Source organism: Mytilus californianus, unplaced genomic scaffold (genome assembly GCF_021869535.1).
Source record: "Mytilus californianus isolate M0D057914Y unplaced genomic scaffold, xbMytCali1.0.p SCAF_8, whole genome shotgun sequence".
Classification (NCBI taxonomy): Eukaryota; Metazoa; Mollusca; class Bivalvia; order Mytilida; family Mytilidae; genus Mytilus; species Mytilus californianus.
In genome coordinates, this window is record NW_026262734.1 from 15,460,422 (window position 1) to 15,486,161 (window position 25,740).

The window sequence follows — 25,740 nt, forward strand, 5'->3', positions numbered from 1 at the left end:
TACAACCATATGTATTAAATATCCGGAAATATATTTTCCGTCATTGATTTTCTTTAGGGAGCTCTTTTTTTTGAAGATAGAAATGTAATATTCTTGGAAAAAACTGGAAAAAATAAGAAGGAAAAAAATTGGATTCGTTCTGGCAAGGATTTTGTTAGTCCTACTATAAAAATCCATGTTTCTAACATTTAGACTCTGATGAATTTCACATGTCTGAATCAATCTCTTTGTGTATTCTGAGGCTAGAAATAGAGAATGATCACGAAATCCCAAAATCTTTCAATTACTGTGGTATGTTATGGCTTATGCTGTTATGTTCATAGAATAACTCAATATTTAAAGAAGTCCACAAATCAGTTCCAAATTTGATATGAAATTGACTGTAGGTTTCCATGTCTTTCTGTCCAATGGCAATGTATTTATGTCGTCAATATTGAATCTTTTCCAGCAAATTATAGGCCCCTTCACAGTTAGTGCAGCCATGTTGAATAGGGGGCAGATTTTCATAATGGAAGTAAAAATGGTTTGAAAAATACGGGAAAACATCATTAAAAGACGACAGTTGCTTAAAACATGCAAAGGATTTCCCGTACTACATGTACTATCATACTATTTTCACCTCTATCCAAAAAATCTGCCCCCTATTCAATATGGCCAAACTAACCGTGAAGTAGCCTATTCATCTGCTCTCTTTCCTTTTGAAAGAAATACACCTGTGTAAAACTTCTCTGGCATATATTCTTACGGGTTTCATTTCCGATGACATAAACACACTAGTGAAAAGAAGCAATATGTGAGTGCTCTTTATGTAAGTAGTTGGAAGTTCTTCAGACCAGAATGAAATTACACCTCCACCCCCATGTGAGTTTGCCCCTTATCACATTTAATAATAATGTAGGAGAGTTCTAGCTAGAATATAAGGGCTCACAGACAGGCATTTTGGGCTGTGAACATGTTAATGAAAGATTTTTGACAATTAAATATGTACATGCATATGTAGTAGGAGAACTTTACCTATTTGTCGATTGTTATCAAAAATTCATTTTCTGATGAGAAACTAACTTATGTTTATTGGTTGTAAGACATGTATATCTATATTTATGTAATTGTGGGAAAATATATGATTTCCAGAAAGTCTTCCAAATTTTCATTCAAGTGAACATAGATTCCTGGAAGACAGATAGTTTCAATTATGTTTAACTTCCAGCAACACTCAAAGACTTCCAGAGGAAATAGTATTAACTCAAACATATCACAGTATTCCTCCATATGGTGAAAAATGTACCTTTACCTGAATGATCTTTGATGTGAGTCGCTAAAGAAGATCCTTGATTTGTTATTGCTATTTTTTTTAAGGGGGTTGGGTCGTACCCCATAAAAATTTCCTTTTGAAGAATTGTATTCATGTAACAACTTTATTTCTAGTTTCGTTAAACAAATTACCTGATAGAAGGGTGGTTATTTTAGTTAGTTCATGCTGAAATATCAGTGAATGTAACATGAACTTTAGGCATGCATACATGGCTAACCCTCCTTAATTGGTTTAGTTTTATCATACATTTCTTAAACATTTTCCCAGAATTCAAAATTACTCCAGATTCAATTAATTCCTTGTTTCAATAAGATCTGCCTAATGAGTTAATTCTTTACCATTAATATAAATTTTGGTTTTTAGTGAACATTTTTTATTTGTTTCTTAGTTGTCAATGTTTTATATATCACCTAATTCCCTTGTCATGCTTGTTGGAGATAGATATTTATAAATTGTTTTTATGCCCCACCTACGATAGTAGAGGGGCATTATGTTTTTCGGTCTGTGCGTCTGTCTGTCCTGCTTCAGGTTAAAGTTTTTGGTCAAGGTAGTTTTATATTGTTTTTATAGTATTTGTATTTAAGCACAGGATTTCCATATAGTAGATACAGAATCTGATATTTATATTTCAGCATCAGACCTCCATACTGCTAACATACAATCTAGGGATAGAATTCAATCTGATATTTGTATTTCAGCATCAGACCTCCATACTGCTAACATACAATCTAGGGATAGAACTTAATCTGATATTTGTATTTCAGCATCAGACCTCCATACTGCTAACATAGAATCTAGGGTTAGAATTCAATCTGATATTTGTATTTCAGCATCAGACCTCCATACTGCTAACATAGAATCTAGGGATAGAATTCATTCTGATATTTGTATTTCAGCATCAGACCTCCATACTACTAACATACAATCTAGGGATAGAATTCAATCTGATATTTGTATTTCAGCATCAGACCTCCATACTGCTACATGTAATATAGAATCTAGGGATAGAATTCAATCTGATATTTGTATTTCAGCATCAGACCTCCATACTGCTAACATAGAATCTAGAGATAGAATTCATTCTGATATTTGTATTTCAGCATCAGACCTCCATACTGCTAACATACAATCTAGGGATAGAATTCAATCTGATATTTGTATTTCAGCATCAGACCTCCATCCTGCTAACATACAATCTAGGGATAGAATTCATTCTGATATTTTTATTTCAGCATCAGACCTCCATACTGCTCACATAGAATCTAGGGATAGAATTCATTCTGATATTTTTATTTCAGCATCAGACCTCCATACTGCTAACATAGAATCTAGGGTTAGAATTCAATCTGATATTTGTATTTCAGCATCAGACCTCCATACTGCTAACATAGAATCTAGGGATAGAGCATCGTATGCTTCAGTTGTTAATACATCCGGACCAAATTCTAGTGTAGAAAAGTCTCCTGTAGAGTTGAACCTCACTTGCAGAGGACAGCGTGGGTTTGGTGACTTCACAATAGAATCTTATTTCTCGGGTAAGTATAAAATGAATTTTACTTGCATAGTTGTAGGGAAAATTGACTGTTCTGAGAAGTCACATTAAATTCTATTTTATCGGATACTTGTAAATTACAAATTTTTAAATGTATTTTATTGTGCAGGGAACAGTGTTAGTTACCATAAATGATGTGATTAGAAATAGATTTCACATGAAATTTCATGATATATTATTTATTTAGTAGTATTTTGTTTCTCAAATAAGACCAAAATTAATGTAATACATTTTTACACAACCACAAATTTGTAAGGACATATAATGGAAATGGTTTATTGTTTGTTGTCATCTTCATTGTAAAGTTATCTGCTATGTCTACCATTTATGACAATTGATATTGATGTTTAGAATTGTGGCTCTACCTGTTTCTTGGAAAAAGGGCAAAAGAGGTTTAAAGAGTTTTTACTAGTTTATATTTACCATTAATAATGTTTAATCCGCTTTAAAAAAATCCCTTTTTTTGTAAATTAACAGATTCAGTTCCCCAGTAATAAGCTAAGGAGCCCTATATTAGTCACGTCCCAAAATTTTCTGATTATTTTCAGTGTAGATTATGATTCACCATTTTCTTTGAATTCCTTATAAAAACTTGTCTTTAAGTTTTAATCAGGTTAGTGGTAGCTCTTTGTTTCCGAGCTATAAATGGTAAGAGTGGTTGAAAATGGGATTATTACAAACAGGTACATGTACAATGTACATATATTTTTAAATCTTATTTGGATGAAATTTATTCATATAGTTCCTAATAAGCTCATTATTGTACTTGGACAATTTTAAGGGAATACTTATAACCTTTATATGTATTTTTTGTTTTCAACAAATGTTGTTAGGTTGCTGTTATCTAACAAGTACTATCATAATTTGTCTGTCAATGTTTATCTAAAATACACATGTGGTTTACCCATGCCATTCCAGATTCTTGTATCATATACTGTGGATTCATTAATATTCGTTGGATACCAATTTTCGTTGGAACAGGGGAACCAGGAATTTAAATGCTCAACGAATGACATATTTTCTAAAGGAATGTATGCAGACTTTGACAAAGCCACAGAATTTTAATATCCAGGTAAATGCAAGTTTTCCTCAATCCACGAAAATTGGTACCCACGAAAATAAATGAATCCACAGTACCTGACTAACTAATGTTTTACAGACCTATAGATTTACTGCAATATGTGAAGAAGATCTTAACAGACAACATCATGTGTTAGTTGACCGTAGGAATATCTCTTTAACAGATGATGATGGATATGCTCCAATTGTCATAACCAAAGTCCTGTCCTCTTTTGCTTGAATGTGACCTACTGAATTAGACTTATTACTGGGTTTGTACTAACATGAGCAACACAACAGGTGCCACATGGGGAGCAAGATTTGCCTACCCTTAAAGAGCATCTGAATTCACCACCAGTTTTTGGTAAGGTTCATGTTGCTCAGTCTTTAGTTTTCTAGGTTGTGTTCTGTGGACTGTTGTTTGTCTTTTCGTCATTTTTCATTTATTTACCAGGGCATTGTCAGTTTGTTTTCGACCTTTGAGTTTGGCTATCCCTTTGGTATCTTTCACCTTTCTTTTTAAACCAGCAATTATCACTTACCAATCATTTCTACATTGTAGTAAATTTTGAAACCAAATCTGAAATGAAAGCAGCTGAAGACAAGACCGACAGGCATACTGAAGACTTTAAACCAATTAAAGATGGCCAGTCTCCTGGTCCATCATCAGATGACCACAGACCTGGCAGCAGTCAGAGTACAAGGCCTAAGAGTCATACACCACCACTGAAATCCCCACATATGATACACTTTTATTCTGGAAATCCAATGGTGGAAAAGACCAGGGGAATACTTCATCTTTATAAAGACGAGTAAATGTTTTATTTTAATTTTCACTAGCATAAGGTTTACATCATTTTAATGTATAACAGGTACCTTTACAGTTTGCCTATAGTTTGTCTGCTGAGGTAGATTCGAGGTGGGGTGCACTTGACATGTGCTCCCTAAAACGCGAAAAAATTATAGTATAGAATTAGAAGCTGTACAGAGGCGGTTAGAAGATCCACTAGTGCAAGTTTCTTGTTTAAATAAGGTTCAGATTATTTATTATAGTCATTCACCATAACAATCACCTTTGTAGTTTCATGGTATCATGCTCTCCTTGGGTGCAGGAGGTCATTGGTTCGAACCATTGAGTCAGGTCAAACCAAAAACTTTGAAAGTGGCATTTGCTGCTTCTCTGCTAAGGGCCCTGCATTTAGGAGTAAGAGCAAAGATGGGCAGCTTGAAGTCAGAATAATGTGTTTGGCTAGGTTGTCATGTCTTCCTGTGGACTTTTGTTACCGTTTGAACTATCATGTTAAAAGTCCAGTTCAAAGTTTTAGTCTGTAGTATATTTTATAGAAAAGAAGCAATGCCCATATTACAAAACAACATCAATAGATATTTTCAACAGTTCTCAAGGGGATAGGTAACCTGTTTCTTATTAATTCATTTTGGTCAAATTTACATCAAAGTTCATTTATTCGGAAGCAGGACAAATCGCCCCACTGGCAAATCGCCCCACACCAAATCGCCCCACTTTTTCACCAACTCGCCCCACTTTTAAAAAATCGCCCCAAACTGGTTTACCAACTCGCCCCACTTTTAAAAAAATCGCCCCACTTCTGAAAAGGGTTAAATCCCGTTAATTTTTCTCCTGCCAACTCGCCCCACTTAATGAAATAATGTAAACCTAGATGAATATATAATTTCAGGTCTGCCAACTCGCCCAACTTAACCAAAAAAATCTTTTACACAGAATACAAAAAAAACGAAAATTTACTAAATCATTATTATTGACATTGAGTTGGCATGACTCAACTTGATTCATCAGGTATTTTCTATTTTTCATAAGTGGGTCGAGTTGGCATTACTCAATTCATCAGGATTTTTCTATTTTTCACTGGTTGGGCTAGTTGGCATTCACGTCACAGAAAATACTGATACTCACTTCTTTATGCTTTATTTCAACAAAAAGAAAAGAACTAAAAAATAGATAAAAGAAGATGTGGTATGAGTGCCAATGAGACAACTCTCCATCCAAGTCACAATTTGTTAAAGAAAAACCATTATGTATAGGTCAAAGTACTGTCTTCAACACGGAGCCTAGCTTGGCTCTCATCGAACAGTAAGCTCTAAAGGGCCCCAAAAATGACTAGTGTAGAACCATTCAAACGGGAAAAACATGTGTATCTAAGGTTTTAATAGGTATTGATTTTATTTATAAGTGGGGCAGGAACATATATATACAACGGGATTGCATCTTTCATAAGTGGGGCGAGTTGGCATTACTAATTCATCAGGATTTATCTATTTTTCACAAGTGGGGCGAGTTGGCAGACCTTATATCAGAGGGATTTTTTCCCCTTTTCATAAATGGAGCAATATATCCAACCTATTTTCAATGGGATTTTATCCTTTTCATAAGTGGGGCGAGTTGGTAAACAAAAGTGGGGCGAGTTGGTGAAAAGGTGGGGCGATTATGTGTGGGCCGATTTGCCAGTGGGGCGATTTGTCATGGATTCATTTATTCTCTATTCTAAGAATAAGGATTATCTAAACTGCATGAGAAGATTTCATATCTAAGAAATAGACCATATGTAATGTTGCATACTTGACTTGACTTGACTTGGCTTTGGTAAATATTTATGTCTAATTCCTCCTATTTCAGTGCAGATATGTAAAACTTCCATTGATTTTTGTCCATGTGAATAATGACTCTGTAAAATAGAATAAACTTCTTTGCATTTATTATTGCAAATGTTGAACAGTTGAAAAATAATACTTTCAACACCTAAAATTTGAGTTTTTATTTTTGCAAAACCAGTCCATCATGATTTTTCAATCAAAAGTTGATATTATGGAGTTACGGGGAGGAGTCAAAAGGTGTCATTATGGATAAAAGTGGTAGGCATCTAAAGGGATTATTATGGAGGAAAGGGAGAGGTATCAAGGGGCTTCATAATGAAGGAAAGTGGAAGGCATCAAAAGGCATTATTAGAAAGAAATGGATTAACGGACTTATCATGTATGTTGCTTGAACTAGCACATTAAGGGATTAATGTTTTATTTATTTTATAGTCAAATAACATCCCTGAAGTCTGGAGTACTAAGAAGTGAGTTGATCTTCATGGTAGCTGTACTGACACATTAAGAGATAAATGTTTTATTTATTTTATAGTCAGATTACATCCCTGAAGTCTGGAGTACCAAGAAGTGAGTTGATTTGCATGGTAGCTGTCCCAGCTGCTTATACCATTCATGATTTACTCAACTTCACAGCAGCAGTTCAGTAAGTATTTTAAGTCCCATACCGGCAAAGTGGAAGGGGACTTTAGGTTTGCACTCTGTCCGTCTGTCCATCGGTCTGTCACGGCAAATCAGTTTACCACACTTTTTTCTTCGATTTTGAAAGTATTGGTTTGATATTTGGTATATAGTTTTATCATGACAAATTACCAATCAATTTTGAATTTTGTTCGGTTTACAAGATTTTTTTGCAGAGTTATGGTCCTCTGACTTAAAAAATGCATGCAAATAGTCAGTTTTTCACACTTTTTTTCGTCATGCTTGAAGATATTGATTTGATATTTGTTATATGATTTAACCATGACAAGTTATAGATCAAGTTAGCATTTTGTTCCAGTACAATGAATTTTCAACTGGTAGGGGACTATGTTTTACCATACAATACTCTAAAGTGCTTGGTGTACAATATTTTTGTATACTGTAAGGTGACAAATGTTCACGAGTGTTTTAATTTCTGCTAATTTTGAGTCTGTGCACTGTTTACTCTTGTTTTACAATTTAAATGAGCTATTTAGTTTTTAAAAACACCTTTTTCAGTGAAGGAATAGAATACCTAAGAATAGTCAGAGACAGTACTCCAAATCAGTATATGGTGTTAGTGAAATTCAGGACACAGGTAACTAAATATTGACCTATTTTATAGATCAAACTAATTATTTGTAAATGGACTAAGATAAATTTGCAAACTAATCACAAGTGATTTGTCAAGTGGAATTATATGTATTTCATATTTTGTAAAAACTTGATATCTAGAAAAATATATGAAAGAGTAATGGAGTGAATCACTAACTTGGTCAGTTTCATCTTTTTTTATCATTTTTTACTTACTTTTGTCAAACTTAACACTGGGGTTATATCTTTGGTAATGTAGCATTGAGAATGTTAATAACTCACATTGAAATGCAATTTTGGCTGTTTTCTGCTCTTTGGTCGGGTTGTTGTCTCTTTGACACATTCCCCGTTTCCATTCTCAATTTTACCTTTTTATGCTTCAATTCCTCTTTCTTTGCAGCAGATTACAATCAAATATTAATGCTGGGAAATGCATTTATGTTACAGAAGATAAATCTGATATATCAAAATAAAACAATATTATACATTTATTTCCCGTGCCTGAGGGAGATATGAAGATTTGTTCACCCAAGAATATTCATATTTCACGAGGGCTTTGCCCAAGGAAATATGTTTTTTAGAGGGTGAGCAAATCTTCATATCTCCCAAAGCTAAGGGAAATGAATGTTTTATTCCACTGCCTATGCTTTGTTTACTATCTGAACATAAAATATTAGTTTGCATACATTTGTTTTCTTATCCCCTTGTTTTTATAACTAAACACGACAAACACATTGATAAACAATACGGATCAAAAGTTAATTATTAGTCTTTTTGTTTTAACGTCTGAAATAAATTTGAACATGATAACGTTTTTTGCTATTGCAATTTAAAAAAAAGAAATTCAAAACATTATGTACATTAACCGCCCGTAACGTCGCACGATGTAGTCCAGAAATTTCAGAGGGGAATATGAAGATATGTTCAATGACACGTGGGATAGTCTCAACCAATCAAATATTGATTAAACTATCAATATTTATAAACAGTGGAATAATTTTCCGCATCCATTGCAATAGTCTGGATTAAACTATATCAGGGCCACTCGCCAAACTTTGAGACACCCAAAGAGGAAAAGAACATTGGGAGGTTTATAACCTATAAGGAGGTGAAAGGAATAGCCAGAATCATGCTATTTAGCTTTTGATTTATTCAAACACTACCTATGTTTGTATTATTTCTTTGTGATTTAATGATATTTCTTTGTGATTTAATGTTATTTCTTTGTAAGTTATTTTATCTTTTGCATCTTCCAGAAACTAGCAGATGAATTCTTCAACACCTATAACAATGTAACATACAACTCAATAGAACCAGATATTTGTTTATTGACTTATGTTGCTAAAATGGAAACTTTAAAAGAAGAAGAGGTAAATATAGAATTATTATTTAAGCTATAAGTTTAAGACTTAACAAATGTATCCTCATTCTAGTTTTGCTGGTGGTTATTATAGAAATGAGGATATGTGGTATGATTGCCTTTGAGACAAATATCCACCAATGACCACTTAATTACTACAGGTCACTTTATGGTCATCATAAAACCCATGTTCTATTGTAAGTCAGCTATTTAAAAATCTTAGGTAAAAATATGCCATATGCAAAAGCCTTGAGATTATAAAATTTATTATACTTCAAGTTAAAATGCCAGATTTTGATTGGTTAATACTACTCTATCTTATGGCTTATACTCCGCAGCGGAGGGGGCATTAAGTGTTACCCTTGTTTGTCTGTACGTCCATACATTCGTAAGTCCCGAAATTGGTTTCCGTTCTGAAACTTATACACAATGCTTATTACCACAAAACACAGATCACTTTTGAATTTGGGTGACGTCACATTTACCTTTCTAGAGTTGTGCCCATTTACAAATGGAAAAATTGCTGAATTTTTCGTTTCCGTTCTTAACATAAGTTTGCCTCAACCAAATGTTATGAAACTTATACACAATGCTTATTACCACAAAACTCAGATCAAGTAAGAATTTGGGTGGCGTCACTTTTACCGTTCTTGAGTTATGGCTCCTTATACCATTATATGCTAGCGGGGTAATAATCTGTGTCCCATGGACACATTCTCCATTTATTGTGTAATGCTTCAGAGTCAAAGTGTTTGAAAATGTTGCAAGGCAATTTTTACAGGAAAAGTTAGCAAAGCAAGATAATTAAATTAATGAGTTGACTGTTTTAGGATGTTAGCTTACCTGTGCCAGGGCTAACAGAATTACCCAACTGTCCTGTATGCTTAGAAAGAATGGTAAATATAACAGTTGATTAATTAGGATATACTGTAATAGCAGACATTTTTTATTTGGTTTATTTCATAGTTGCATATCTACAAATCAAAACCCCAATGACAAATTTACCCATACAGAATATTTTTTCAATTGGAAACCTAGAAAATTAGTCCTTATGAAATCAATTTTATCAACAACAAAAAAACAAATTTTAACCCTATAAAAAATTACAGGTTTCTTCAGTATTTGGCAAAAATGTAAACTTGAATTCTTTAGTTTATTAATACACAAATATGATCTTTTTCTTTTCCAAATGTTTGCCCTTATGAATGAGCAAGAATTTAAGAGTTTTATAAATACAAAGCTCAATTTTCACTATTGCAATCTTACAAAAAGATATAGATAAGATGTAAATAATGTTGCTTTATTGGCTTTTTGTATTTATGTATGCTAATGATATATACATGTATTCATAAAAGTAAGAAAAACTTTTCAGATTCTTTACCGAGGCACAAAAAAAAATAACACTTTTATTTATCTATAAACAGGATGAATCTGTGGATGGAATATTAACAATCCTGTGTAACCATGCTTTCCATATGAAATGTTTGGCACAGTGGGGTGATACAAGGTAAGATTTCATTATAGTGATGAACTCCATATCAAATGTTTGGCCAAATGGGGTGATACCAGGTAAGATTTTATTGTAATGATTTGAGATGTCTGGCACAGTGAGGTTATACACTAGATTTTATATAAGTGACTTTTTAGATTCAAAATATGATATTTATCGGGGTTACCTTTATATTTTACTGCAGTGCACAGTTTTTCTGAGAGCAGGATTTTCCTGTCTTTTCTTTTGGTCTTAAAATGCTCTGATGACATGAAAAAACAATGCAAAGACCAGTATGGTGATGTCTTTAAGAATTTTACTTTTTAAAATGAATTATCTGTAGAATTTATATTATTTACCTTTTACTTAAAGATTTCTTACACAACGTTGCTGTATACATGTGCATTGTTGTTATATTAACAGATATATGACCTGTGGTTCTCTGGAGGTCTGATAGTGCTATTATACTATATCTTGTTTCTGTTTAAGTTGCTATTTTATGTTCATTTCTACAGACAGTAGCAGATGTACCATACACTGTATAAATAGCTTGTGAATCTATGTAGCTCTGAAGGCACCATTTTAATGTGGTCTTTGTTCTGTTTTAGTTGTCCTGTATGTAGATATCTACAGACACCTGAAGAAGTAGTAGACAACAGATGTATGACTTGTGGATCACAAGAGGTCTGGTTTATTTGATAAAATACTGGTAGTTGAAATCTATCGTTTGCAATCTTTAGGCAACAGTTTGACAAATTGTAACATTTATTGTGAAAGGAATGAAACTTTTCCTCGGAATCATCACTGGAAATATAAATTATATGTTCTGGTAAATTAATCAATGAATGATTGGCTTTTACAAGAAAGTTCACATACACTAGTTTTATTGTAAAACTTAGCCATTCAAGTATATAAAACATTTTCAACTTTTTTAGCTCACTTGGCGTCCGTCATCCGTCGTCCTGCGTCCGTCGTCCGTAAACTTTTACAAAAATCTTCTCCTCTGAAACTACTGGGCCAAATTTGACCAAACTTGGCCATAATCATCATTGGGGTATCTAGTTTAAAAAATGTGTCCGGTGACCTGGCCAACCAACCAAGATGGCCGCCATGGCTAAAAATAGAACATAGGGGTAAAATGTAGATTTTGGCTTATATCTCTGAAACCAAAGCATTTAGAGCAAATCTGACATGGGGTAAAATTGTTTATCAGGTCAAGATCTATCTGCCCTGAAATTTGAAGATGAATCTGACAACCTGTTGTTGGGTTGCTGCCCCTGAATTGGTAATTTTAAGGAAATTTTGCCGTTTTTGGTTATTATCTGAATATTATTATAGATAGAGATAAACTGTAAGCAGCAATAATGTTCAGCAAAGTAAGATCTACAAATAAGTCAACTTGACCAAAATGGTCAGTTGACCCCTTAAGGAGTTATTGCCCTTTATAGTCAATTTTTAACCATTTTTCGTAAATTTTTGTAATCTTTTACAAAAATCTTCTCCTCTGAAACTACTAAGACAAATTTAACCAAACTTGTCCACAATCATCATTAGGGTATCTAGTATAAAATATGTGTCCAATGACCCCGACATGGCTAAAAATAGTACATAGGGTAAAATGCAGTTTTTGGCTCATATCTCTGAAACCAAAGCATTTAGAGCAAATCTGACAGGATAAAATTGTTCATTAGGTCAAGATCTATCTGCCCTGAAATTTTCAGACCAATCAGGCAACACGTTGTTGGGTTGCTGCGCCTGAATTGGTAATTTTAAGAAAATTTTGCAGCTTTTGGTTATTATCTTGAATATTATTATAGATAGAGATAAACTGTAAACAGCAATAATGTACAGCGAAGTAAGATCTACAAATAAGTCAACATGACCAAAATTGTCAATTGACCCTTTAAGGAGTTATAGCCCTTTATAGTCAATTTTTTACAATTTTCATAAATTTTGTAAATTTTTGTAAATTTTTACAAAATATTTTCCACTGTAACTACTGGGCCAAGTTCATTATAGATAGAGATAATTGTAAGCAGCAAGAAAGTTCAGTAAAGTAAGATCTACAAACACATCACCATCACCAAAACACAATTTTGTCATGAATCCATCTATGTCCTTTGTTTAATATGCACATAGACCAAGGTGAGCGACACAGGCTCCTTAGAGCCTCTAGTTTTTTAATTTGAAGTTTCATATGACTTTAAGAAATGTCTTAAGTACAAGGCTTATATAATAATTTAATCAATGTGAATAGTCCTTGTGCTTTTTGTATATCTGTAATCACCACATGTATAATGGTATACATGATATCCTTCTTAATTTTAAAGGAAAATATAGTATTAAGTATTATTCTCTTGAAAATTTGATTACAAATTTTATTCCTCATATAAAAACCTTAAATGACCCAGGTGCAGCAGAAGGGAAAGCATTTTAAGCTCTGCACACAAAGTCCAGAGGGTTCTGCATGTTTGGGACGAATGACACATAAAATCACATGGTCAAATTTTTCGCTTGCTAAAAATAATACTAATTGATGTATACAGATGTCAAATGAACTTAAGTAGACAGAAAAACAGGCTTTATTCTAAAAAATACGTACAGTGGATTGCTTATAATATAAACATGTTGTGCCAATTTCTTTCGATTCTGTGGATAAAGGTAAAACTTAAATTTAAATGCTGAAAGAAATATAAATTTTCAATAGACTTGAATGCATATTTTGGCAAAACCATAAAATGAAATTTCCACAAAAAATACAATTTTTCCTCAATAGAGGAAAATAAATGAATCGACAGTATTTAATAGTGTTTCTGTTTAGTTTGATAATTATTGTAAGAGTTTGTTTTTACAGTTCAAGGTTATTTTTTTTTAAGAGTTTATGGATATGTTTGATTTGTGGAAATATTGGCTGTGGTAGATATACTGGACAACATGCACACAGGTAAAACTCTTTTTATATGGAGGCTTGTAACATACGAATAGTTCTATAAATACAATAAACCTACCTAAATGAGATTAAAAAAAAATGTTAAAACAGGTGCCATTTCTCTTATTTTGCGTCTTATTTAATAAAACAGCCCAATTTTCATTATAATAGAGGTTATCCCTATAACTATGCCACATTTCTTGATATGGAAGGGAGATGGGATTACTGTATTTTCACACACTCAAAATTCTTGTTGCAGTCATTTCGTAGAAACACAGCATACTTATTCCATGCAGCTTGGTAACAATCGTGTGTGGGATTATGCTGGAGATAACTATGTCCATAGATTAGTACAAAACAAAGGAGATGGTAAACTTGTCGAGGTAGATGAAGGAGGGCGGGTAGTACATGAAGAGAAAATAGATTCTCTAGCTTTAGAGGTAAATTTAAGTGAGCTTACATACACAATCAGAGATTGAAATCCCATACTTGCCAAATGGCATTTTGTTTTGAAATTGATTAAATAGAGTAAAAAACAAATGTATTTACAGAGTGCTTGTGTAACCACAGCTATATCTTGATTTGATACAATTATATAAACTGTACAAATATAAATATTAGGAGAATTTAAAATGATTAGGCCTACATAACCTATATTTCATGGTCAATATTCCTGTGATGTTCAATGTTCAGTACTTTAACACAGAGTGACAAATGGTCAATAATTTAATGTATGAATGTATACAAGTATGTCTGGCCACTTCCCTCTCAATAATATGCCATTCTGACTCATTTAACACTTCATGAAAGTACATACAAGTAAAATGCTCAGATATTGAATGGTCTACAATCATATGTAACTCAGGTGTTTTCAAATAAATTTAAAAGCAAGATATGAAAAATATGTGGGTGAATTATTTACTTTCGTTAATTAAGATAACTGGGTAAAGTTGGTCTAATTCAGGTGAACTAAGTGGCCTACAATCATAAAAATGACATTAAGGCTGTTTCTAGTGGAGATCAAAAGCGTTTCCCCTAAGTTAAGTTAATCTGACCTACATTTCATACTTCATTGAATTAGGTTAAGTTTAACATCCCTGTTCAGGTTCAGTTACTATTTGGCAAACAATCATATAATTTAGCAAATGAAGGATAAACTATTTTTCATGGTCAAATCTTTTTTTAAACATGTTAAAAGTGAAATAACTCCAGATAAACTGATTTAAGAAAATATTCTAAATTTTAAACAGAATGAACTGAAAGATTAAAAATCTCCAAAGGGAAGGTTTATAAAGCCAAAAACCTAATTACCATAATGGGTTTAGAAGTTGTCTGCAGTGTTTTTATGTTTTATGATTAAAAATTTCTTCTTTATTTACTTAAATTTTTATGTCTGTATTTTTTGGTCAAAAATTACTTTGATGATGATTTCAGTACACCTACCTGCTGACAAGTCAGCTAGAATCACAACGACTTTACTTTGAAGAAAAAATGAATCAGATAGAAGAAAATGGAAAACTGACGGTGAGGATATATGTCAGAGAAGGAATAACTCAATGATGTATCATAATTAAAAAGTTTTAGTAATTGGGAAATAATTGAATAAGATAGAAATCTTTGAATGCCATATTTTTGACGTAATACAGTCAGTTAAATTTGAGTGTAAGCAAATTCACTGACTATAATATAAAAAAAAATTAATTTAATACAGTATAAATGGACATTTAAGCTGAGGTAAAGTTTGATATCAAAGATTTTCACTTTTACAGTAGTTATGGTCCATGATAGATTGGAAAATGGCATTTTCTGTTGTTTTTATGCTGTAACTTATTAACCAGCAGCAATTTTTTTTTCAATTTTTGATATGTTGTTACTCATGACAAAATAGAGATCAAGTTCAATATTGACTATTTTCACTTTTGGTGTTCAGGAGTTATGGTCCTTGATGGATTTGAAAAATAGCACCATTTCCTTTCTGTGCAATAACTTATGAACTATTACGCCAATGCTTTTCAAATTTAAATATTTTGTTACTGTAGACAAAATGTAGGTCAAGTTTAATATTGACAATTTTTACTTTTACCATTCAGGAGCTATGGTCCTTGATAGAATGGAAAATAGGCCCAGAACATTGCAGATCAAACAAGCCTGAAACCATCATACATCAATTTCATTCCTACTGACCACCAATGGTTACCTTCAAAATACAGAAAACCTGGTTTGCTTTCAATTTGACAGCTCATTTCTTGTTTAAATTTTTAATGAAGATTTTATTTAATATAAATTTTACAGGCACAAGAGTTAGATCACAGATTACAGAAGGAAAGGGAAGTTAATGAGGATATACAATTAAAACTTCGGGAAACAGAAAAAGATAAACACAGCATGGACAAGAAATGTAATCATGTAGGTCAAATTATATTTTTACTTGTTTCTAACTATAGACAAAGATTTTTTAAGATGTCTAAGCATTGTGATATGGTTACACTTCATAAGCTTTAAATAACTTGAAAGAGATTTTTTGTCACCCTCTGAGTGAGGCAAAATGCTTGATTTCAGCATTTTTGTCTTGAAAACTTGGTTTTCATTTCATGTTAAGTCATGTATATTAGTTGGAGAATTTGCAGGTACAAATCGTGTATAATGTATTTTCTAATCTGTAACAGATCATTCCAGCATATTAAGGATATTTTTGTTAAATCGTTACATTATCCTAGGTATTCCAAATATCTTCTACCAACAAAAAGGGCTACCATGACATTGTATAAATGTATAGAATAGAACTAATTTACTTAGTGTTCTAATCAGAATTTTCAAAACAGTGTTCATGTACTTTTATTTAAATGAGATCTGTAAGAAGTAATCTTTGGTATATGTGGCACTTTATTATCACCTCTTTATAAGGCAGTGGAACAGCATTTTCTTGACTTATTATTGGACATCTTTCTTCAAAATCGGCCCATAGGTCAAAAATGCTGCATTACTATAGGCTTGCCCAAGTTATCAGAGTGATTGTTCAAGTCAATGTTGCCGATTTAATAATAATTCTTGATAATACTGTAGTTTTTGTCTCGCCTTGACGGAGTCAAAAAGCGAGACATAGGTATGCTGTTTCCGGCGGCGGCGGTGTCAACAATGTATTAGTTTGTGATTAGGTCTAGTTCATGGTGAACCACTAGTGGTAGGTCAATGATATTTGGTATGCAGTTGTATTAGCATTGGCACATCTCATTACCATGGAGATTATTTGGCCCCGCCCCCTCAGTCAAGGTCTATTGACTTTGAAACTTTTCATAGTTTACATGTATTAGTTTGTGATTAGGTCAATTTATGGGGAACCACTAGTGGTAGGTCAATGATATTTGGTATGCAGTTGTATAAGCATGGGCATATCTCATTTCCATGGAGATTATTTGGCTCCGCCCCCTTAGTCATGGTCTAAAGACTTTGAAAATTTTGCTAAGTTAACATGTATTAGTTTGTGATTAGGTCAGTTCAAGGGGAACCATTAGTGGTAGGCCAATGTTAATTGGTGTTCAGTTGTATAAGCATTAGCACATCTCATTTCCATGGAGAATATTTGGCCCCGCCCCCTCAGTCATGGTCTATTTACTTTGAAACTTTTGCTTAGTTTACATGTATTAGTTTGTGATTAGATCAGTTTAAGATGAACTGCTAATGTTAAGTCAATGATATTCGGTATGCAAATTTATTGGTATTTGCAAGTATCGTTTCCATGGAGATTATATAGCACCACCCCTGATCATGGTTCATTGACTTTGAAACTTTTACATAGTTTACAAGTTAATGTTTGTGTTTAGGTTTGTTTAAAGGGAACAACTTATGATAAGTCAATGCTATTTGGTGTGCAGTTGTATTAGCATTGGCACATCTCATTCCATGGAGATTGTTTAGCCATGTACCTTCAGTCATGGTTCATCGACTTTGAATATTTGCATAACTTACATGTTAAAGTATTGCTATTTTAATTTCAACATTTGCATTATCAAAATAACAAAAAGGCGAGACATATCTCTGTGATAACAGTTTATTCACTCTTATGGCAAATTTTTCTTTGATCTTTCTGTATGATAATTTTCCATATCATGTAACTCGATTTTTCTCAGCCATGTAGAAAGAGAATATATATGATTTCTAAGCCTACGTCATTGGTGTTGCCTAGGATAATAACAATAAATCAATTATCAGTGGTCTGACAAACTCAGGGATGTTTCTAGGCTACATCTCATCTGAGGGCTATCGCCCTTTGATGAGATTATGGCAGAGAAACTCCCTCTTGTTTGAAGAAGCATGGATAATCAATAAATATTTATATCATGTACACAAGATTTTTAACTACATGTATTCAAAATATGAATTCTTTCCTCATGAATACAAAAAAGTTAGTTATTTTCCTTCATGTCAAAAAATAAGCATCTGATTACTACACAAAATACACATACGCACTCTTATATGAGCTTACAGCTTTTTTTATGTGGTCCTTGATTCAATTAGCATATGTAGCAGTTATTATTAACAGCAGAATTTTGTAATGTATTCAAATATTTCTGTTTTCTCCTTTAGCTGCATTCAAGGCTTACAAAAGTTTTATCAGAGTTACAAGAGGAAAAACAGATGAATAAATGTTTACTGGAAAACCAACAAGTGTGGCAGAAAAAAGTTCAGAATCTAGAATCTCAAGTCAAAGATCTAACATGTACAAAGGAAAAGGTACAAATTTGCAGTTAAAAACAAATATTTATATTATAATGTTATCTAAATGTTCCGTTTTAATTGAAGAACATCAGATATATTACTGTTCATTTTTTTGGCAAAAAATTATAGTGGGGTCTGCATTAATAACCTGTGAGTTTTAGAATTGAGACATTTAAAAGATGTTTAAAAAGATGTTCAAAAAAAAATGAATGAAAGGAAACAAAAATGTATGTCTGCTATTTTTAACTTTCAGCATATGCAAAAAAAAAAAATTTACTTAAGGAAATGATATTTATGATTATAACAAAATTCTTTAAAACTAAATAATTACATTACATGTATGTTTTTTTATAATACTTTATTTTGATTGGCTAACAGCAATCTTGCGACATTCTGAAATTAACCTTCATTTCAAAATTTCGAGCTTCCACAATAAAGTGCACAGGTTAATAAAGAAAAACTTGCATTTGATAGATTTCGTGATCCTTGCATAAAAATGTAATTATAAATATTGAATTGCGCTTCAGCACTTCATACAAAATGTACTTCAGTCAACACTTTTACACCCCAATAAATTTACAAAAAGAAGCCTTCAATTCTTAAATATATCACTGGTTAAAAATGGCTTATTTGAGATGTCATATGACATAACCTTATTTATACATAACGTTAGTGTCTGAATTATAGTAAATTTGTTGTGGCTATGGAAGATTTTCAAAGTAGATTATATCCCATGTACCAGAATAGAATTTAATCAAATGTATTTTTTTATGTTCCATGATGGATTGGCAAAGTATCTTCCATCTCCAATTATAAATGCATTATAAGTAAGTCTGATAGGTTAGTTCAGCATGACTTGGGTCACTTTTCTGGACGTCGCTATTAAGAAAAAAATTAATAAATAAATTAACAGTAAATCAAGCAAACATCACTTTTAAAAACAGAATAGACATATCTCATAATACCTGTGCATTACATAGGTAGACCATAGATATGATCTGCAAATACAAAAAAATATGACATAAATCATCTTTATGAACAAACATACATTTGTACGTATACATTGACAGTTAGGGTTAAGCTAAAGTGAAATGAAAGGGTATTGTACCAATAATTTTTTTTTCTAAAATCAGTTTGCTGCCTTAGTGGCAGATTATCCACATTTTCCTTTATTCATATTTATAGATAGTGTCTTCTTTATTGAGAAAAATCACTAATTAAAGCACATATGTTTATGACTGATTTAATTGTAATTATATTACAGGAAATAAATGAGTTGAGAGAACAGTTACGAGATGTCATGTTTTACTTAGAAGCTCAACAAAAATTATCTAGTGCTACAGAAATATCACAAGAAGAAATACAAGACGGTAAAGTAATAGTTGGTGCTTCTGGTAATACACCATCACCCATATCTAGACGAGGAAGGAAAAAAGATAGATAATTGTTAATTTTACCTTGTTTTTTATTGTTTATTTATATTTGTTGTAATAAGGGAGCATTGGAATAGTAATTGCTTGTTGTAAATTGTTAAATTTCTATATTTTAAAACAAAGACGTCAGGTGAAAGGTGAAACTTGTTAGGATGAAGGTGAAAGTTCTGGTATTACACTGAGAGCATAATAATTACTTAGTATTTAAGTATTAGAACAATTGCTTTTATTCTTTACACATTTTACAGACTAAATCTAATTATAAATCACAATGGAATTCTTTACAGACTCTTTGTCTATTTCTTGCTTATGAATATTTTACTGATCCAATAATCAACCATTGTACAAAGATGCAATAAAAAGATATTTTCCAATATCTGTCATTGTTCACATTAATGCAACTGTGTAGTAGATAAATAAGCAGGAAATTAATTAATTGTAGACTATCATTATCGCATTTTCAGAAAATGCACTAGAAATATTGATTTTCTATTGACAGTTATTTGTATTCTAAATTGTTGATTGCAATTCATGCTTTATAGCTTAAATTAAGCTGTTGCATTATTCACTATCATACATTTTGAAACATAATAAATATGATTTTTGATAATTTGTTTTTAAAATACGTGCCAAAACAGTCCAATTATTATATTGTGATATCAAAATATCAGAAACTTTAATGGTATAATTTTATTATTTTCCTGTCTTTAGAGCTTTGAAAATGTAAATAGTATTATTAATTTTGTACACAGAACATTAGTCGTCATCATATTTTTAATCAGTAGAATTTTTTGTAATGCTATGTTAAAATGTCTACTTTTTAATTTAATATCAATTCATGCCTACTGTTTTCAATGAAGCTGACCTTTTTATCATACAACATGTAAACATTGGATTTTTCTCAAGCCTGAATTGTCTACAATTTCCAGTATCTTGCTGTATTTTAGCATCAATATGGATTTAATAACACATTTGAAAATTTGAAAAAAAAATGGCTATGTACAAGTTATGGCAATTGTTGTGATACAGTATAATTTTTTGCAAGAGGGTTAATCTGTTCCTTTGTAAATCTGTAAAGCTTATTGTTAAAAGATAGAATTAGTTTGTACAGGTTATCAAAACAGATTTAGAATTATTGTTACCATATTTGTTGCTCTACTCTGTGTATGTTATGTATACAATATTTGACCATTATAACCAGAATGAAACACAACTAGTTACTAATATGATCAGAAAATTCTTTAATTTTGATTAATTTAATGCAAAACCAAAGTTTGTTGCATATTATTATCAGAATTTAAATGATGTTTAACTTATGTGACTTATTCAACCTAAGCACTGTCAAGTTTTAAAATCTAAATGCATTAAAATCAAAGGAAAAACAGAGAGGGGCTCACCATCTAAAATTTAAATGCGTTAAAATCAAAGGAAAAACAGAGAGGGGGGCTCACCCATCTGGCAAAAAAAAAAATTTTGTAGTTTTATTTTTTGACAGCCAGTGCAACCTGAATTTTCTCTTCCTTTATAGCCAAAAAATTGTGTTCTTTTAATAGTTCTTTTTTATTTTTGACTCCGAGTGCCCACCTTTATTTTTCTTTGGGGTCACTTCAGGCACAATATTTAAAAATTCATGGGATCTCTGTCATAAAACTTGTGCTTGAAACACGAAATCCAGCATTTTGATTGGTTGATTTTTGAATCTGAGTACGATAATCATGCTGGAAATGTTTTTGACTGTAAGGCTGGATCTGCCTCTGAAAAATGTTCTTTCATGTTCAACCTCATAAGTTAACTGCTTTTAATAACATGAATCAGCAGAATACATTTCATTTCACTTAAGAAAATGTTAAACAAACAACAATCAAACATTCAACTTTAAGAAAACAACAACAGACCTTCATTGCATACTGTTTTATTTGATAGTCTGACTGGTATGACAGGTACTTGAGGAATGAGTTATGAGATATGTGTATTTATGCTAAAAATGTCAAGTGCAATTCATCTGTGATAAAATATCATGTACAAAATAAAAATATTTGAAAAAAACTTACTTGATTTGTTTTTAAACAACCTGAATCACAGGATCATGTTAGCCTTCTTGTTGCTTGGTATCTATTGTCCATAGGAAAATATTTTTTTTAAAAACTTAAAACTCTGAAACTGCTGTTCCAATTGGGTTCAAACTTCAACTGATTCATCAGTATTAGTAGATGAGACAAAAAAAAAAATTCTATGACAATCCCTATTAATAAGGGCATATAATACTGATACAGGGAAGGTTATAACATCAAAGTCAAAATACAACATTCTGGGAAAAGATGTATCTTTCACTGATTTTAATAGTTAATTTGAAAACAAGTACATAAATCACTGGTTTTATGTAACAGGACATCAAGCTTAGTTATGCAAGAATATTTTTTGTACAATTTTTGTCTCGCCTGCAAAGAAAGTCTCAGAATGCGAGACATAGGGATTACAATCTGGCTGCATTATAATCTATTTGTATTTAGCTTTTTATTTCAGAAGGTAGAAGACAGGATGCTTCATACCTTCTTCATACCTTATATACAGATACCTTATGTTTCCATCTGTCATATATGTCCATTGTCCTTGACCTCATTTTCATGGTTAGGGGACGACCATTTGATATTCTGGGGGGGGGGGGGCCAGGAGGATTTTGAAAATAAATAACTCAGCCTTGATAATCACAAAAATAAATGGTTTGTTCTGTGGTAGTTTGAAAATAAATTACCTGACTTGCAATGTATTGAAAATAAATAACTCAGCAGGTCTAATCGAAAGTATGAGATGGCACCAGATTCTTCATAAATTCATCTTTTTTCCAAAAAAAAAATCGGGAAACACTTCCCATATCTTTTAATAATAAAAGTATAAATATTATTTAAATATACTTGAAATGTCAGAAAATTGGTTTCATTTAACTTGAGGTTAATTGTCTCAGGAACACTTACCTCACTTTTATTAAATCAGGGCCGTAACTACATTGAGACAAATGCCTCATGTAGGAAATTTCAAAACCAAACGCTTGTCTCCATATCAAATTGTGTTCACCGTGAGTGCCTTGCAAGAAGCAAGTTCTGTTCTCCCTCAGATGTAGCCCCTGATTTTTCGGGATCAATGTTTCTTATTTATTTGTCTTTTGTTCATTGATTGCCCTTCTGTATTCTGTTAGTGTTGCATTCATTTTGTAATTTAGTAATTTTATTATTAACTTGATCATGAGTTTAAAAAAACACAGCAGCCACAGACTTAACTATGTGAATTACATTTTTGCTTTATCATGCATATTTGTCTTTTGATGTTGTCCCTAGAAACTTAAGTCTAACACTGAATCTATAACGTGATTTTGCTTTGAGACCAAAATATTGTCATAAAATTATTAAAACAGAACTTGCATTTTCAGTTTAAGAAAGGGTCTGGGGAACACCCAGAAGGCATGATTTTGCATCATTTGTTCTATAGCTTCTTGGGCCTTCAGCTGTTCAAAAACCCTACAAAAATTTTTTTACCTCGTTCTGCTCGGCAAAACATGTGTGCCAATACTTTTAAAAGAGCCTTAGTTACAACCAAACTTTAATACTGTGTATGTATGCAATACATGTATATGCATTGGGGAATATAGAAGATTCATTTCTGCAGAGGATAATAATTAATTCTGATTAAATGGTACATAATGACTTGACTATACATGAATTATTTATAATAAACAAATAATTTAAAAATTGTATGTTTTCGAATATTATAAATATAGTTGTGAAAATAAATAATCAGTCCCTTGCTTTAATGAAAATGAAAAATCTTGCTTCAATAGTGCAGAAAATAGATAATCTGTCCTCTTAGGTTACAAAAATAAATAACCGATCCAAAACAAATCCTCCTGGCCCCCCCCCCCCCCCAGAATATCAAATGGTCGTCCCCTTAAGTGACTGCTTGAAAATTAATTAGTTTTTTTGTCAGGTGTAATATTAATTAAGAGTAATAGGATAACTATATTTTGTATATGGCTTCCTTGCAACATCTACATATTCGTCAGGTAGGGTTCACCTTACCTCAACCTCATCTTATGGATCTGTGATCAGGGTTAAAGTTAATGGTCAAGTCCATATCTCAGATACTATAAGCATTTGGTCAACTTTATTCGGTGTATGGAATGATTGTAAGGTGTACATGTCTGTCTGGCAAGGTTCATATGACCTTGACCTCATTTCCATGGTTCATTGGTCAATATTAAGATTTGTGGTTTATTCTGTGCCTCAGGTACTATTAGTGATAGGATCACAATATTTGGTGAAGGGAATGATTGTCAGGTGTACATGTCGGTCTGGCATGGTTCATCTTACAGTGACTTCATTTTCATAGAACAATGATGTTTAGTTTATGTGATACTTGTAGTAAGATCTTCATATTACAGACTTGTGTTACCTCGACGAAGTGGCTTAGGCGAGACTTAGTGAGGTGTTCTGTTTCTGTCTGCCTCATCAATTTGTTAAACTTTGTGATCAGGTCAGCTTAAGGGAAACAACTCATGGTAAGTCAATGATATTTGGAAACTATTGTATTAGCATTGGCACATCTCATTTCAATGAAGATAACTTGGCCCATACCCTCAGTCATGGGCTATTGACTTGAACCTTTTGCTTATTTTAAATGTTAGTGTGTGTGAATAGGTGTGTTTGAGGGGAACCACTAATGTCAGTCAATGTATAGTACAGTATGATTAAGTTCACCTGCATGAGCACATCTCATATCCATGCAGATTAATTGGCCCAGCCATCCTCAGTCATGCATGGTCTATTGACTTTGAAACTTTTGCATAGTTTACATATTAAAGTGTGATTAGGTCAGTTTTTGGGGAACCTCTAATAGTAAGTCAATGACATTTGGTATTTAGTTGTAATTAGTAATAGCACATCTCATTTCCATGGCGATTATATGGCCCCGTCCCATTGGTCATGGTTCATTGACTTTGGAATTTTTTAATAGTTAACAAATTAAAGTTTGTGATTAGGTCAGTAAAGGGGAGGAAGTCAATGGATAGTCAGCTGTATGAGCATTGGTACTTCTCATTACCATAATGTACCCTTTATAAAATTCATGGCTAGAAAAGCGGGATGTTCTATATCAGATATGTATTACCATAATGTACCCTTTATAAAATTCATGGCTAAAAAAGCGGGATGTTCTATATCAGATATGTATTACCATAATGTACCCTTTATAAAGTTCATGGCTAGGAAACAGGATGTTCTATATCAGATATGTATTACCTTAATGTACCCTTTATAAGTTCATGGCTTGCAAACCGGGATGTTCTATATCAGATATGTATTACCATAATGTACCCTTTATAAAGTTCATGGCTAGCAAACCAGGATGTTCTATATCAGATATGTATTACCATAATGTACCCTTTATAAAGTTCATGGCTAGCAAACCGGGATGTTCTATATCAGATATGTATTACCATAATGTACCCTTTATAAAGTTCATGGCTAGCAAACCGGGATGTTCTATATCAGATATGTATTACCATAATGTACCCTTTATAAAGTTTTTGGCTAGCAAACCGGGATGTTCTATATCAGATATGTATTACCATGTTGCACCCTTTCTGAAGTTCATGGCTTGCAAACCTGGATGTTCTATATCAGATATGTATTACCATGTTGCACCCTTTATGAAGTTCATGGCTTGCAAACCGGGATGTTCTATATCAGATATGTATTACCATAATGTACCCTTTATAAAGTTCATGGCTTGCAAACCGGGATGTTCTATATCAGATATGTATTACCATAATGTACCCTTTATAAAATTCATGGCTAGTAAAGCAGGATGTTCTATATCAGATATGTATTACCATAATGTACCCTTTATGAAGTTCATGGCTTGCAAACCGGGATGTTCTATATCAGATATGTATTACCATAATGTACCCTTTATAAAGTTCATGGCTTGCAAACCGG

At 32.4% G+C, this 25,740-nt stretch overlaps 1 protein-coding gene across 1 annotated transcript; it reads left to right on the forward strand.

The window, feature by feature from the left end:
* The first annotated feature begins 90 nt into the window (after positions 1–90).
* LOC127710710 (BRCA1-associated protein-like) lies at positions 91–20,368 on the forward strand. Its single transcript, XM_052216647.1, has 15 exons — positions 91–291; positions 2,677–2,847; positions 4,486–4,735; positions 7,087–7,197; positions 7,752–7,830; positions 9,083–9,196; positions 10,017–10,082; positions 10,611–10,693; positions 11,284–11,359; positions 13,552–13,619; positions 13,864–14,044; positions 15,039–15,128; positions 15,897–16,010; positions 18,189–18,335; positions 19,585–20,368. The coding sequence occupies exons 1-15, from the start codon at positions 210–212 to the stop codon at positions 19,762–19,764; spliced, it is 1,812 nt and encodes a 603-aa protein (XP_052072607.1). The 5' UTR covers positions 91–209; the 3' UTR covers positions 19,765–20,368.
* The last annotated feature ends 5,372 nt before the right edge of the window (positions 20,369–25,740 follow it).

Excerpts from the sequence above, each read along its gene's own strand:
- LOC127710710 (XM_052216647.1), top strand. The coding sequence starts at position 210 with ATGTCTGAATCAATCTCTTTGTGTATTCTGAGGCTAGAAATAGAGAAT. Across the intron at positions 292-2,676 it reads AAAATCTTTCAATTACTGTG|CATCAGACCTCCATACTGCT; the intron begins GTATGTTATGGC and ends TTTGTATTTCAG. Across the intron at positions 2,848-4,485 it reads AATAGAATCTTATTTCTCGG|TAAATTTTGAAACCAAATCT; the intron begins GTAAGTATAAAA and ends TCTACATTGTAG.